The sequence below is a fragment of the Notothenia rossii genome, assembly GCF_949606895.1.
Source record: "Notothenia rossii genome assembly, chromosome: 8".
Classification (NCBI taxonomy): Eukaryota; Metazoa; Chordata; class Actinopteri; order Perciformes; family Nototheniidae; genus Notothenia; species Notothenia rossii.
The window spans coordinates 61,476,714-61,492,398 of NC_136906.1; the positions used below are offsets into that span (position 1 = coordinate 61,476,714).

The following is a 15,685-nucleotide window of genomic DNA, read 5'->3' on the forward strand; positions in this document are numbered from 1 at the left end:
TTACCACCATAATTCAGCAAGAGAGTGGATGCCGACCAAGCTAAGATAGATTGTCTGAAATGTTATTTTATTACGAGAACATTTTTGGGCATTTCAATCTGAAACATAAGCAGACATGGGATCAAAAAAATAATTTGGCAATTTCTGATAGTGAGAACAAAATGTAAAGTCCAGGATAGTGCATTGACCTAGTCTGTTGCGTTATTTATTTATTTTGTTGCTTTTATGTTTTTCTTTTAAGGAAATAATTAAATATATCTTCTTTTCTTTTTTTAAATCAGTGTTGAAGTGGATTTTTTCTTTTTGTACTTTATTTAACCAGATTGGTCCCATTGATATCATAGATCTCTTTTTCAAGGGAGACCTGCAGCATAAAGGTTCCACATGAAACATACAACAATAAAGTCCATCATACATTATATTTACAGGATACATTTACATAGTTATAGACATTTACAAGCAGTGTTGGGCAAGTTACTTCCAAAATGTAATATATTACATATTACTTATTACTCTCTTTTGAAAGTAATAAGTTACATTACAATATTACTGTCTCTGAAATGTAATGAGTTACACTACTTTAGTTACTTTTTAGTTACTTTCACCAAAATAACCGCAAAAGAATAGCTAGGTATTTTAAATGCTAAAATGTAGTTTAGTGCAGCTCATTATGCATCCAGTGAAGGGCAATGTGGTATAGCATAACAACTGTGTAGGCCCTTAAGGCTACTAACAACTTGTATTACACGGCTTAGTTGAATACTCGATTCTGATTGTAAATTCTTAACATGTGACACGTTGTTAATACAGCAGTACAGACCGCTGTCAAGGACTATAATGAAGGTTAACATATTGTAAATCAAGGCAAATATTATTTAAACCATGCTCATGGTTTGAAATGGCAAACATTGAAAGGCAATTATTATTAAAACCATGTAGCCTCATCACCTTGGTCCCATCATATACGCTGGGAAGAGAATATTTACTGTGCTTGAAAACTGGTATCACATCATCATGTGAGGTTGACTTTGTGACCTGGAGAACATTTCAGCTGCAACATCAGCTCGTTTATAATAAGCTTGGGATATGAGATATTTTTGTAGCCATTCGTGGTGAAGGCATCTGTGCTTTGTATGCATTATTTTTGACCCAACATTTCTCCAGGCATGTCAGAATATGGTACTATTTTCACATGAATATTCTAGCCATTGTCTAGTTTTATACCACGAGCTGCAAAATGACCGCCTTACCCCACTGTACAGGCGGGTAGTTGTTTAGATATACCTGGCACCTGCGGGCCGCAGAGGGGCGGCGTAGTTTCGGGCGACGAAGACTGCTGCTCCGGAGCCGGCGAGTCAGGCGGGAGTAAGCTAGTGTCCACAACGGAGGGTAACGTGATGTCCGCATCTGACCTGTTGCTACTGTCTGCAGTAGATGTAGTGTTGCTGGCGTTTAGTGATGGTTGCTTTAACCATTTTCGTATAAATGATTATCCACAGATCAGATGTGTGTCACTGCTGTGGAAGCACTTTGGAAATGATGCACGCGCAGCGGAGCAGGTCACGCGCACCTGACACAATTTGTTGTTAGTATTTTTGGCTACGTTCTCTTTTTTGAATGGTTGCATAACGTTCAACTTCCCCGAAGATCTCGACGCGAAGCCTGAAGGGTAAACACCAGGTTTACTAATCTACCCGCATAATTTGTCCGGTGTCGGAATGTCTCGCTATGTTAGTACATTCTTAAAAAACAAAACACCATTTAATTTCGGGTTAAAATGTGTTGTAACTGCGTTACTGAGCATTGTAACGGGTAATATATTACCCAAATTTCATTAGTAATGCGTTACATTACTTCGTTACAGCAAAAAGTAATATATTACTGTAACGCCGTTACTTTTGTAACGCGTTACACCCAACACTGTTTACAAGTGCCCATAGCATCAACGAGCATTTCATTTAGCCTAGCTTTAAAAACAAGTTGAAGTGGATTTTGCTTAAATATTTAACTTTAATTGGTTACAGGGCTTTATTAGACCATTATGCTTCTTTTAGCCTGGTCATGTCATGCACTATGGTTTATTATGCTGTTTGCTAAGGAGTCAGCTGACCAGATATATCCAAAGATTACAGATTTATAGTAATGTTGCCTTTCACGGAGAAATCAACTCTCACAACATGACTGCTACCCCCTTGTGAGAATTTGACACCTCCATCTAGTGGTGGACTGTGGGAGCTCACAGTTTCCTCCAGTGCATCTGGATGTAAATTGCAGATGCTGCTGGCTGTGTCTGAAACATAAAGCCCAACAGTGAAAAATGAAATCCTTTAAGATATTAAATTAATCTCATAGCAGTCCAGATAGGATAATGATTTTTCTTATCACAAAGATACACACTTAAACATAAACCCAGCAAAAACGTGTTGCTGTCCCCATAGCAACTGTAGTTTCACTCACTTTAACACACTTTCTTTAATTTGATCTAATTTGTTCTTTGAAGGCACACAAACATCTTTAGACGCACAGCCTCAGGTTATAAATAATCATGGAAACCATTATTTTTGTCCAGAAAACTCCAAAAATTGTAGCCGACTATACATGGGGGTTACCTTGTAGTACCGCCTATTTTGTACTCAAATTGACCTTTAATGGGGAAGAGGTGGTGAAGAGGAGGGGAAAGGAGGAGGAGGCAGTTTACGAGTGTTGGAACAAGGCCCAGAAATTATCAGACGCTAATGCCATCGGCGTCACTTTGGAAAATCCTCCTCCCGCCAGACTGCTCTCTTCTGCCTAACAGCAGCATGCCTCGCCGTTGCCTCCTTTTTCCTCAGCTCCCAATTGGTTGAACCACAAAAGGAGATCTCTTAGAGCTGACATCATTACTCCCTCTCCCATCAGCATATGTCATGGCCACATGGCCACATATCCACACAAACAAAGCACTTATAATTTCCCCCCAATTTAATCAACACTTGATTTGCTACATTTGTTATATATTGTGTTTTAATTGCGACATTATCCAAAAGGAACATATTGGGTTAAGTGCTGAGAAGGGTTGAGGAACCAAGTGTTGCCAGTTCCAGCTCTTGACAGGCTGACGGGCCAAACAGGAGACTAACCATGGACCAAATGTCCTGGATTATATCTTGGCACAAACCTCTTCTGACAATATGCAGCCCAAGCTAAACAATACTGTCCTCAAATGAAGCTATACAATGTGTGGTTGTCCAAAGCGATGTCAATGTGCGGGAGGATCCAATGTGGAATGTAATGTATTAAAACAACAGCTATCGAGGAAATGTAAGTGGCATACCCTTAAACCACAAGGCCTGAGTTTGAGCATCAGTTTTAACAATAACTGTTTACACTGCTAAAGAGTCCTTGAAAACCTGTTTTATTATCATATCCAGGGTGGATATAGCTGGATTTCTGCCTGCAAGCAGCAAGACACATTTCGCCAATAGAGTGTTACGTTCAGATCTACGAAAGGCAATATTGCATTTCAATCAGGAGAGACTTCATTTTGTTTAAAGAACATTTATTGACACATGTCATTTGATAAATGTTAAGTCTTTGGGGATTAGACCCCGATCCTGAAATCGTGTATCTAAAGGGGGAAATTCAGCAGTGAGCATATAGGGAAACCCCCCGGGGTCTAGACACTGGTGATGATGAAGATCTGGATTTGATGAGGAGATGGGATGAAGAGGAGGTGTGATGAGGTCTTTGGATTAACTCTCCTGGCTCTGGATATGATGAACGGAGGTGGATGGGGAGGAGGCGGGCGGCAGCATGAAAACCTGAAATCACAGCTGACTGCAGGAGAGAGGAGAACCATTTTAAAGTTTGGCTGCAGCACAGTGATTGGCTGCTGGAGAATGAGGCGAATGTAATAGGTTATAGACAACGCCCGTGATGAGCTGATTATAAGCAGCTACGGAGTGAATGTAGGCTATATACCCAGTCTTCCTGAAAGAACTTGCGCTGAGCTTCATGTGAGCTATACCTTTAAAGCAATATACATTGCCTACATGTTGCTCCGAATCTTCCATAATGTATAAAAGATCAAATTGGAGCCAATGCAAAAATGATTTAAACTCCACTGGTTCAGAAATCAGATGTATAGAAGTCTATGAGAAAATATCCCTACTTCTCATTTGATTTATCTCATCAGTTAAAACATTTTTTTATTTTCAACAGCTCAACAGCTCCAATCTCTTTTTCTATACATTGTTAAAACATCTCTATTTGCTGTTACATCGTTCCCTGTTGTGCAGAAGCCAATTGTCTGTTTATCATTATTCTGGAACACTTGAAATCCCTTTTTTTTTTATAACAAAGGCACAATTTGCTTCTTAACGGCTTATAGAGATAATGAGACATTAGGATCTAATCAGCGCAGATGCTCAGTTTAACAGATTTTGAGTGCAGCCACACACACACACACACACACACACACACACACACACACACACACACACACACACACACACACACACACACACACACACACACACACACACACACACACACACACACACACACACACACACACACAGCCAGAAGCTACGATTTCCTAAATTGTCCAATGTGGCCGCACCCTTCACTTGCCTAATGTGTGAGACACAGCTGGCCTCCTGAGGACAGACTGCAGGGTGCTCTCATATACTCATGAAGAATTAATTACTTTCTGTGTGTGTGTGTGTGTGTGTGTGTGTGTGTGTGTGTGTGTGTGTGTGTGTGTGTGTGTGTGTGTGTGTGTGTGTGTGTGTGTGTGTGTGTGTGTGTGTGTGTGTGTGTGTGTGTGTGTGTGTGTGTGTGTGTGTGTGTGTGTGTGTGTGTGTGTGTGTGTGTGTGTGTGTGTGTGTGTGCAGAAAACTATCCAATATATGTTTTTCCATTTGGGAATTAAAAGTACTGTTTGCTTAAGTGTTTAGGTAAATAAAACGAACAACTATACTATATGTGTACTTGTACTGTTGGAATCAATAAACTCTAACGGTCCATAACTACTGGCCCTGAGAAATGCAGTGGACAAAGAGAGCACTTTGTGAGGAATGAAATGGGCCCAAGCTCGACTTAATGCAACAAATGGGTGGACTCAATTGAATGGAAGTCAACTGTGAGTAAGAGTATGTAAAAGTTGTTTAACTATACATATTCTACTGGCTGCCTGTTTTACTGAAATAAGTTGTACTTGTTGGTGGCATCCTGAAAAAGCATAGCAGTTCCTCAAAGTTGACAAATTGGATCTTTAAACCCACAACTTTTACTTGTACCTCTACTTGTAATTACATTATTTTACATTTTAACCCTGAGATGCATAAGTGGGTCTTTTTGGACCCGGTGAGGTGGTTTTCTTGAAGTTTCTTTGTAATTACATTTTTTTATCATTTCATATTCCAGCTATTCTACCCCAAGCTTCCATAAGTGGGTCAAAAATGACCCGCTTGCATTTCCTATGGAATCCTATGGGAACCTTTGATTCTTATCACCTGTTGCTGTCAGGAATACATTCACTGTAGACCACACAGAGAGTTTTGAAAAGGGACTGGAATACTGTGAGGGTCTCAGAATAGCGGACATCTTTGGGGCAATATGTTCAAAACGTTTTTTTCAAAATGTAAAAAAAAAGTCTAAAATTATAAATTGTGAAACATTCAATATAATATATTTCTAATGGGAACCAAAATATAATACTAAATATTATACAAGTGACTTTTCTTAACCAAAATGACAAAAATCGCATAAAAACACATTATTCTAATACGGGTCATTTTAGACCCACTTATGGAAGAGTCACTCGTGCATCTAAGGGTTTTTAAGCATTTCCGTTTATGTATTGAATTATATCCTTATTGCAAATGCTAGGGCTTTTTACCCGACTGGATTTTATTTGACATTGGAATTAAGTTTATGTATCCATCAAACATTTTTCCACGATAGCAATTGTAATGGCTTTTATTTTGTATTAATAGTACAGCCTCTTTTCTGTTGGTGAATATTTTTCTTGTTGATTACTTTTTTCTTACTTTTCTTAATTGTTGTAGTTGTTTGGATATCCATGAGGGTCTGCCCCTCAAATGTTTCCTGGGTATAAATAAATTGTAATTACTGAAATGCTTACCATTTGCCCTAGGTGGCTTACATAAAACAAAAGGGCTAAGCTTGGCAGCAAGAGCTACAGTTGTCACAATCCTAATTTTCTGTCACAATCTTAGTTTTCTGTCTTGTCATGATTTTATGTTGAAATTCTGTTCTCCCTGTGTCTTGTCTTCCTTCCTGTTTTTTTCCTCCTGTGTCTGATTGTCTGATTGTGTTCACCTGTTGCCCTTGTGTTTCTGCCTCCCCTGCCCAGCTGTGTCTTGTCCTGTGATTACCCTTCTTTGTATTTAGTCTTGTCTTCCCCTGTGCTCCTTGTCGGTTCATTGTCTTTCCTGTCACCCTTCATGTTTTTCACGGTTAGTTTTGTCTGGATGACCTCGTGTTACCTACTTTTTGGATTCATGGTTTTGTTTAAGTACTTTTCATTGTCAACAGCTTTTTTGTAATTAAAGCTCGCTTTTTTGTTACATTTTGAAACCCGCTTCCCTTTTTAAACTGCATTTGGGTCCTACCTTTTCCCGAATCGTAACAACAGTGAATTATGCACAGTTTACTACATAAAATATTCTATTAATTCTCTGTCTCCAGATAGAGTTTAAAATGTAAGACCCAGTTGGTTAAATGTCAAGCGCTGAATTCTCAGAGGATTAAGTCTGAGCATTTTGGGAAGTTCTGTGATTTCTGACATTTTTCAGCTCAGTTCATTGCTAATCTAATAAAGGTGTGAGGCGAACCAGTGTGACTGTGTATCCACAAAATGTGAGCGTCATATGTTTTCATTGTTGAAGCTGTTGCCTCAGAGATTTATTGGATGATTTAGACATCTCTCTCGTTTAAAGTTGTCAAAAATGCCAGAAGAATTATTGTTAACATTAGATGAGGTGAGACCTTCAGCTCTGCCATTAGAAATGTATTCAACAATCGTCTAGAGGAGTAATCAATCAGAAATATAAACACCATTACTCACGTGCAGTGACTAAATATCAGGAGGAACCAAGCAGCTGATGCATAAGTAAAACACGTTGTGGTGGAGATAAAACGTTTCACATACATTTAAATGTTCTGATATTGTTTCCAATTAAGCATTTTCTCTCAGCCATTTTTATTTTATTTAGCCATTCTAACTCTAAATTACAACTGAGGTCTGGAAATGCAAAGCAATTCAAGAAAAAGACAATAGAGATAGTATTAACAAAACAAATTGCATTTGTATTATTTAAAACTTTGAAAAAAAAGCCTACATTACCAATTTTCTTCATAGCGTGGTATTCTTTTTCTCCCAGTGGACATGACATGAGGAGTGGCCTAGTGAAAGGGCGTTTTGACTATAAAAATGTTTTTCCGACGTGCTGGGGTACAAACCAACTGATTCACCTCGACCTCACCACGGCCTGCTCCTGCTGCACCTGAAGATAAAGAAAAGGTAACTTCATCTTAATGTTATCCGTGTGAGCTTATATCAAATGCTTCATTTTTCTATGGATCAGAAACATTTAGTTTGCGTTCGATACTAGATTTTCTTTTTCAGGAAAATAATGCATTGCCAGTCTGGCTTCTTGTCTAGTGCCAGGCTAAATATGAGAATATCATTTATATTTACATATATATGATTATTATACATTAGAATATCATTTATATGTATATATAATATATACATTATTTAATGTTGTACAATTTGTAGATTTTCACTTTAACATGTTTATATAAATACTTTTATTTTATCTTTTATTGGACATTTAACTTTAAATTCTTACCTTTAAATAATTATCTTAATTTTTTTTCATTATTATTTTTGCACATTTTATACTGATTCTGATAATAATATATGTATAACTAAAACATGATTTGCTCTAAATTGTTAGTAAATATTTGATCAGAAGTAAAAATGCCTATTATTTAACATGTTTTCTGCATTTAGTTTGATTTCTTAGGTAAAAACTATTATTGAGCAGTAGAAAGGCCAGGAATTTAGTTTATAACAGTCATTGAATTTGCAGTCACATGAACATCTATATATCAGTGGTAAGGCCTTGACACCATCAGATCATTGTTACTGCACATTCCTCTCTCTAAGTGATGACATAACCCTGAATTAATACGCCGTTGTGTGTCTGCATGTTTCCTATGGTCATCATTCAATAAGCACATCCCATGGCATCCATTGAGTTTCAGTTAACAATGTATACCTATTGTCTCTCATAGTCCAATATTTGTTGATGCTTTGACATCTTGAAAAGCTGTAGAGTCCTCTGGTGGTCACCTAGAGAATATGTCCTCTCTCTACAGCTAAATAGTTTTCACTGTGACTTCACACTCCCCTGTTCAAGATACTTGCACTGGGAGAGCGTGAGGCAGTCGCAATTTTTACAGGCTCCCACTACCTGTTAGCATCTGGCATCTGTTAGCATAGATCTAGCTCTCCGGCTTAGGCTCCATCTATGTCCATCTATGTTCCATCTTTAAACGCCATTGATCTGTGGAGGATCTGCCGCGGTTTGAGGGCCTGCCGTCCACCCATTTCTGCTTCTGCTGGTGGTGGTTCCCACGGCTGAAGGCCGCTATCCACCTGCTGTTAGAGGCCTACTCCCACCTGTTGGGTGCTACTGTGCGGGGGAGGCCTGGTCTGGAGATACCGCGGAGAAACCGGAGTGTTGCCACACTGCTGATTGCCTATTTCCTTGCTGCTGTCCTGACGTGGTTTTGCTTCGGGAACATCGTGGATGCTGTTGAGCTGGACTGGGAAAATGGCAAATGTCGTGTTTCTGCTGTGCCTTTTTTTGACTGTGCTGGACAAGGAGAAGTTCGCTAGTCATCCTGACAATTCTGCTGGATGCGGGTCCGTTCTGCCGCCCGCAGTGGACATCCCCTGTACAGGTTCGGATGGGTTGCACAAACAATTGCTAGTTGCACTGTTGCGGACATTCATTTCGTCAAATGTCTGTCTTTCTCACATGCCTGCCACAATGGTCCTTCAGAATTGTTTTTTGAACTCTAATCTCACTTTTGCGAAGTTTGCTGGTGACTCTAGAACAGCTGAAAATGTATGTGTGTTGATTAAGAGGAAAAGGTGCTTGGTATTTTTATTGTTGTTACTATCAGGAAATGTACAGCCAAATCCGGGTCCACCTGGTAGTTTTAGTCAAATAGCTACTCCTGCTGATTTTAGTTCTAGATCGGGGTTAGGTTTAATTCATTTAAATGTGCGCAGTCTGTTACCTAAATTAGATTTTGTCCGTATTTGGGCGAGTTCAACTGATGCTGATGTCATTGTCTTATCAGAAACGTGGCTAGACAAATCGATCTTGGCCTCTGACATTTACATGAATGGTTACAATGTATATCGCACTGACCGTCCTAAAAAAGGTGGTGGCGTTGCCATTTATGTCAAAAATAAGTTTTGTGTAACAAAAATGGTTTCCAAATCTGTTAGTAAACAACTAGAATTTTTAGCTGTGAATGTCGAAGTAACAAAGGGTCAACAGGTCATGGTGGTGGGTTGCTACAGGGCCCCCTCGGCTGTCAAGGACTCCTTATCTTCATTGGCAAAACTGTTATCTCAACTTTCCTACAAGGAAATAGTGCTGCTTGGTGATTTTAATTGGGATTGGTTAACTTCTGTGTCAGAGGATTTTAAAAACCTGTGTACCTCTTTGAACATTACTCAGATTATAGACAGTCCTACTCGCCCAAATATTAAGTCCCCAAATAAATCCTCCTTAATTGATCTAATTTTAACAAATGTTCCATATAAATACTCATCTGTGGGAGTATTTGCTAATGATGTGAGTGACCACTGTGTTGTAGCCACAATTAGGGACACTAAGGTCCAAAAAGTTAAACCACGCATCATCACAAAGAGAGATAAAAAACACTTAGTGGAGCAGGGTTTTTTACATGATCTGTTTGATTTTGATTGGGGAAAAATCGATCTGTGTGCTGATGTAGAAACTGCATGGTCTTATTTTTATCTTGGTTTTATAAAAATTATAGATAAACATGCACCTCTGCGTAAATTTAGAGTGAAGGGACGAAACAATCCCTGGTTTTCTGCTGAAATGTCCAGTCTCCTTCATGAGAGAAACAATGCCTGGGCAAAGGCTAGGAAATCAGGCTCAGAGGTAGAATGGCTACGCTTTAGGCAGCTAAGGAATAGCTTTACTTCAAATGTCAAAAGTGCTAAGTCAAAGTACTATTTGTCAGTTACCACAGAGAACCTGAATAATCCTAGTAAATTTTGGAAAGCCATAAAATCGATTTCCACTGGTGATATCCCAAATGAGCTACCTCCGTACCTCACCACAGCATCTGGCATTATATCAGACAGGGCCACCATGCTAAATTGCTTTAATAAGCATTTTGTCTCTTGTGGCTCTCTGTTTGATTCTGTCACTGACTGTGCTTCTGCTTCTGTGAACGCTCCAGTCCTTGACTCTGAACAATGTGGTCTGGAAAACCCTTTCAGTTTTACTCCTTTAACTGTTGGTATTGTCCATGAAGCTTTATCCAAGTTAGATCCTAAGAAACCGGCTGGCCCGGACAACGTAGAACCTTTCTTTTTAAAGATAGCTGCAGATTTTATTGCTCCACCTCTTACTTCTCTTTTTAACCTCTCCCTCAGCACAAATACAATTCCTAGAGTATGGAAGTCTGCTTATGTCCTGCCTCTACTGAAAGGAGGGGAGGCAACTATTTTAAATAACTATAGGCCAATCTCTAAATTGTCAGTTTTGGCTAAGGTGCTCGAACGACTTGTGAGTGAACAAGTAAAGGAGTTTTTATGTATAAATGATATCCTGTCTAAACATCAGTCAGGCTTCAGGAAGAAACATAGCACCATCACTGCAACAATGAAAGTGGTAAATGATATTACTAGTATGCTAGATAATAAACAGAGTTGTGCAGCTCTGTTTATTGACCTTTCCAAAGCGTTTGACACCGTTGATCATCGTGTCTTAAAACAGAGGCTACTCAGTACTGGCATATCCAGCCATGCAGTGGGGTGGTTTGTGAACTACCTCTCTGAAAGGTCCCAATGTGTTCACTTTGATGGGCTGTCTTCTGAGTGGTTAAACATTGCTAATGGTGTTCCTCAAGGTTCTGTTTTAGGTCCACTTTTATTCTCCATATATATCAACAGTTTAGGTGAAAATGTGGATGAAGCTACTTTACATTTTTATGCGGACGATACCGTGATGTATTGTGCAGGTCCCTCCATTCAGGAGGCGGTTGTTAAATTACAGGCTGTTTTTAACATTATTCAGACTCAGCTCTCTGAACTAAAGCTTCTTTTAAATGTGGATAAAACCAAGATAATGCTCTTTTCAAAAGCTAAAAAGTCACCAGAGCCTGTTTTAGATATTGTATCAACGCAAGGAACAAAACTTGAAGTTGTTGCCTGTTACAAATACCTTGGTATCTTGCTTGATGACTGTCTCTCTTTTAAACTTCATGTCAATAACCTGCTTAAAAAACTGAGGGTTAGGCTAGGTTTCTTTTTCAGGAATAAGTCCTGTTTCTCGCTTGAGGCCAGGAAAAGGCTAGTCACTGTGACCTTTTTACCTGTGCTGGACTATGGTGATCTGCTGTATATGAATGCACCTGCCAACTACCTAAGCAAACTAGATGCTGCGTATCATAGTGCTCTGAGATTTGTCACTAACTGTAAAGCACTTACTCATCACTGTACATTGTATACCAAGGCAGGTTTACCATCACTCACTGTACGGAGGCTCAGTCACTGGTACACTTTTATCTATAAAGCTATGTTGGGCAAACTCCCGTATTATATCTGTTCATTGATAAAGCAGAAAGTTGCAAGCAGCTATTGTCTGCGATCACAGGATATAGTCTTGTTAGATGTGCCAAGAGTAAGGACTGTCTTAGGTAAGACAGCTTTTATGTGCGCAGCTCCACTTGCTTGGAACAGTCTACAGGCAAAATTGAAATTGAGCATTTTTATTTCTTTGAATGTATTTAAGGCATGTCTAAATGAAATGCTTTCTGACACTCTGGGTATTTGTAAATGTTGAATATGTAAATATGATATCCTCTGTTGTTTGTATGTTGTTTTTATGTTTCATGTGGAACTAAATGATGCAGGTCTCCCTTGTAAATGAGATCGATGATCTCAAGGGACTAATCTGTCTAAATAAAGGTTTGAAATGAAATGAAATGACTGCAGCGCATGATCTTAAACTTGAAAAGAAAAAATAAATCATTTACTTTTTATTCTAGTTTGGTTGGCTGTGAGTTTACATAGCATTTTATTTCCATTTTTGATTACAGATCTATTGTGTTTTCTCTTAATTGTCTGTGTTTGGTAAGTCCTCTGAGACTTGACTTAAATAAAATAAAAGTGCATTTGTTTGAACTTCTTTTGGCAGGCAGCATGGATGTAAGTACCTCATCAAATTCTACACTGGTAAGATTTACAGAAGTTATTGAAGCTTTTTTTTCATTTTTAAATGCTTCAATCTTTGCTTGTGTCAAACGGCCATGTTTGCAACTGCAAGGTGTTGTCCTCCATCCTTTCCACCCTGTTTCTTCCTCGTATCTCCATCCTGGCCCCTGACCCTGACCCCTCTCCCCCCTCTCCTCCCCCCTCTCAGCATTCTGACGCTCTATGTAGCAGCTGCCCCTCCTCTGGTTCTTCCCCGCAGGTTAACAGTCTCTGGCCGAGCCTTCCCCAGTCTGGAGCCGGGTTCCCTGGGTATACAGGACAGCCCCCCCAGCCCCCCCAACCTGCGCCCTGCTGGACTGGCCAGCCCAACACTCCCTGCTGGAATGGGACACAACAAGATCCGGTCTCTGTCCCTGCACAAAATGTGTTTCCTGGTCAAGTCATGACACCAGCCCCTGCAGCTACAACATCCATCGTCCCAGCTCCAGGGCAAGGGCAGCCCTGCAACCCTTGCCAGTACCAGACACCCCAATACCAGCTTCCCCAGAACCAGCCTCCCCAGTACCAGCCTCCCCAGTACCAGCCTGCCCAGTACCAGCCTGCCCAGTACCAGCCTGCCCAGTACCAGCCTGCCCAGAACCAGCCACCCCAATACCAGCCAACCCAGTATCAGCCTCCTCAACCACCAGCTCCAATTCAAGCTCAAGTACCTGCTCAAGTTCCAGTTCCTGTTCCAGCTTCGGTTCCGGTCCCAGTCCTAGCACCAGCACCTGCTTCTGCTCCCAGCCTCCGACCAATTATTCCGAGATGGCCTGCCCACCCTGGCTGGCCCTATAACCCGGGACAGTCAGGATGGCCTGGACAGACTCCATCCAACATGCCTCCACAATGGCTTCCACCCACTTCTGGACCTCTGGTGAGCCAAATTAACAATCTGACTTTCAATTTCCCCTGATAATGTACAGGAAATACTTAGTAATTAATACTGTAGATACAGTGATCCCTGGCTGCCTCCTAATTCCGGTTGTTTTGCTGTTATTCTCCCTCCTTGCTGTTCCAGAGCGTGCCATTCAACTTGAACCTGGCCAGAGGAGTCTATGACAAGATGATGATGACCATCTTGGGCCATGTCAAACCTGATGCTAAAATGTAAGCTTACTCAAAAGTGCTTTACTGACTTTTAAACCATTGTTCTTCGTGTACAAATATATTTGCAGATTCTCTCTCGAGACACTTTAAGTGAATAGGTATTTTCACAAACTTCAGCATGACTCTTTTAATGAAAAAAAAGACAAAGTTATAAAAAAAAGATACCAAACACCTAATTGCAGATTGTGGGTGTATTCTGTATATTAGTCTGATTGAAGAACTGTTAAGCTCCTTACACACCAAGCCGATTTTTGGCATCGATAGATGTCGATAGATGTCGGGCCGTCGATGAGCGTCGTGTCGCCCTACTCAGATTGGTGTGACTGCACCGTTGTGTCTTTTCGGCCGTGCCGACACCTTCCCCCGCCAATTCGACATGTTGAATTGGTAGGCTGTTGGCCAAAGAAATCACTCTGATTGGCTGTTCAGCTTAGCGAATCAGTGCATGAGAAGCGAAACGGAAGTGAGTGACCCAAACAAACTATTAAGAAGGCAAATCTGAGATTTCATTGAACTCCAGCTCTCGACACAGGTTCGGGAAAGCCCCATGAGCTTCTCGCTGTAGAGTGAAAATGGAACGCACACGCTATTTGTTGTTTGTTTATATCGCAGTCTGTTCTTCTTCTCTCGGTTATTACGCAGTCTGTCTTCCGGTTGCCTCTTTTGAATGATGAATACACACTACCGCCAGCTGCTGGTAAGAAGAGTTATTGCCACTCACACATGCGCAGTTCGTACATGCTACTTGGCCGTCGGCTGAAGTCTTTGCGATGTGTTCCAGTGCGAAACATGGCCAAGACGCAGGGCCGTCCCTCCCTAAAGGAAGATCACGCAGACTGTGTGGGGCCTCACCTCGTGGAGGGAGCCGCAACTGAGCCGCAAATGCGGTGCAATTAGTGTAGCGCGGTACCGTGAAACAGAGGGCCTCATCATCTAACTTTGTGTGGGGCCTCAAGTTGGCCAGGGACGGCCCTGCCAAGACGCAGTAGACGTGAGGCGACGTTCCGTCGGGACGTGTTCTTTGGTGTCAGTTTGGTGTGTAAGAGGCTTTAGACTAGGCTTTATGGAATCGAAATAGCCTGAATTGACCGAAAAAAAACAATCCTTACAAAATATACAGATCTGACCAGTTAGTGAATGACATACAAACGATACACTATCAATGACTCTGCTCTACTACAGGTTCACAGTGAACTTTCTGAAGGGCAACCACATTGCCTTCCACATCAACCCCCGCTTCAGTGAGGGGGGCAAACAGGTGTTGGTCCGTAACCACAAACTGGGTGAGCGCTGGGGCCCCGAGGAGAGGGAGCTGAAGGGGCCCTTTCCCTTCGCTTTGGGGAGCCCATTCGAGGTGAGTGTTACAAAGAGGACTGAGACCAGGAAGTAGATTTGAAAAGTTGTGCTTAAAGAGACAGTTTCACCAAAAAAAAAGTTATATTTTTCTCTTACCTGTGGTGCTATATCACAAGCGGAAATCCTACTGGTTAAAATATCCGAGGAAAAGCAGACATCTTTACCATCAATACCTGCAAAACTCACATCAAAACAATCTTCATTGATAAAAAAAACACTAGATTTTGGGGTGAACTGTCCCTTTAAAGCTGCTATGTGTAGCATGTTAACGTGAATAGATCATCCCCACATTGGTTTGAGGAAAGTGAACTGTCAGCGTGCTGCTATTTATCATAAAAGATTACTAATCCTTTTAACCATTTGTTTGTGGTAAGACTTTTACAATGACATGTTGATGTTCCAAAATGCTACACATGGTAACTGACTCTAGGTCACTTTCTCATGGTTAACATCAGGCTAACGTTTGGAAAAGATGGAAAGGGTTGGAAAGACATGTGTCCAAGCAATTCCTAGATAAGGGACCGGAAGACTCCTGGAGGTCAGTGTGGGTCTCATGTCGCTCTATAACATCAATAACAGTTATGCATTACGGGCAATGTGTACTCACAGCAATCACAACTATAGTCAGTTTGCATTTTTCAATTAGAACATTTACATTTTGCACATTAATTCATC

The 15,685-nt window shown here is 40.7% G+C and overlaps 1 protein-coding gene across 11 annotated transcripts in view; it reads left to right on the top strand.

The window, feature by feature from the left end:
• LOC307015991 (uncharacterized protein) overlaps window positions 1-15,685 on the top strand; it is a 50,818-nt gene that overhangs the window by 34,531 nt on the left and 602 nt on the right. Inside the window, exons 1-6 of one of the 11 annotated variants that reach the window (XM_079645029.1) lie at window positions 5,007-5,132; window positions 7,389-7,528; window positions 12,489-12,526; window positions 12,714-13,421; window positions 13,566-13,654; window positions 14,837-15,008. In XM_079645029.1, the coding sequence (XP_079501155.1) occupies window positions 12,494-12,526; window positions 12,714-13,421; window positions 13,566-13,654; window positions 14,837-15,008 (1,002 nt within the window). In that variant the 5' untranslated portion in view covers window positions 5,007-5,132; window positions 7,389-7,528; window positions 12,489-12,493. The other 10 variants (XM_079645025.1, XM_079645031.1, XM_079645026.1 and 7 more) reach the window with 10 other exon arrangements.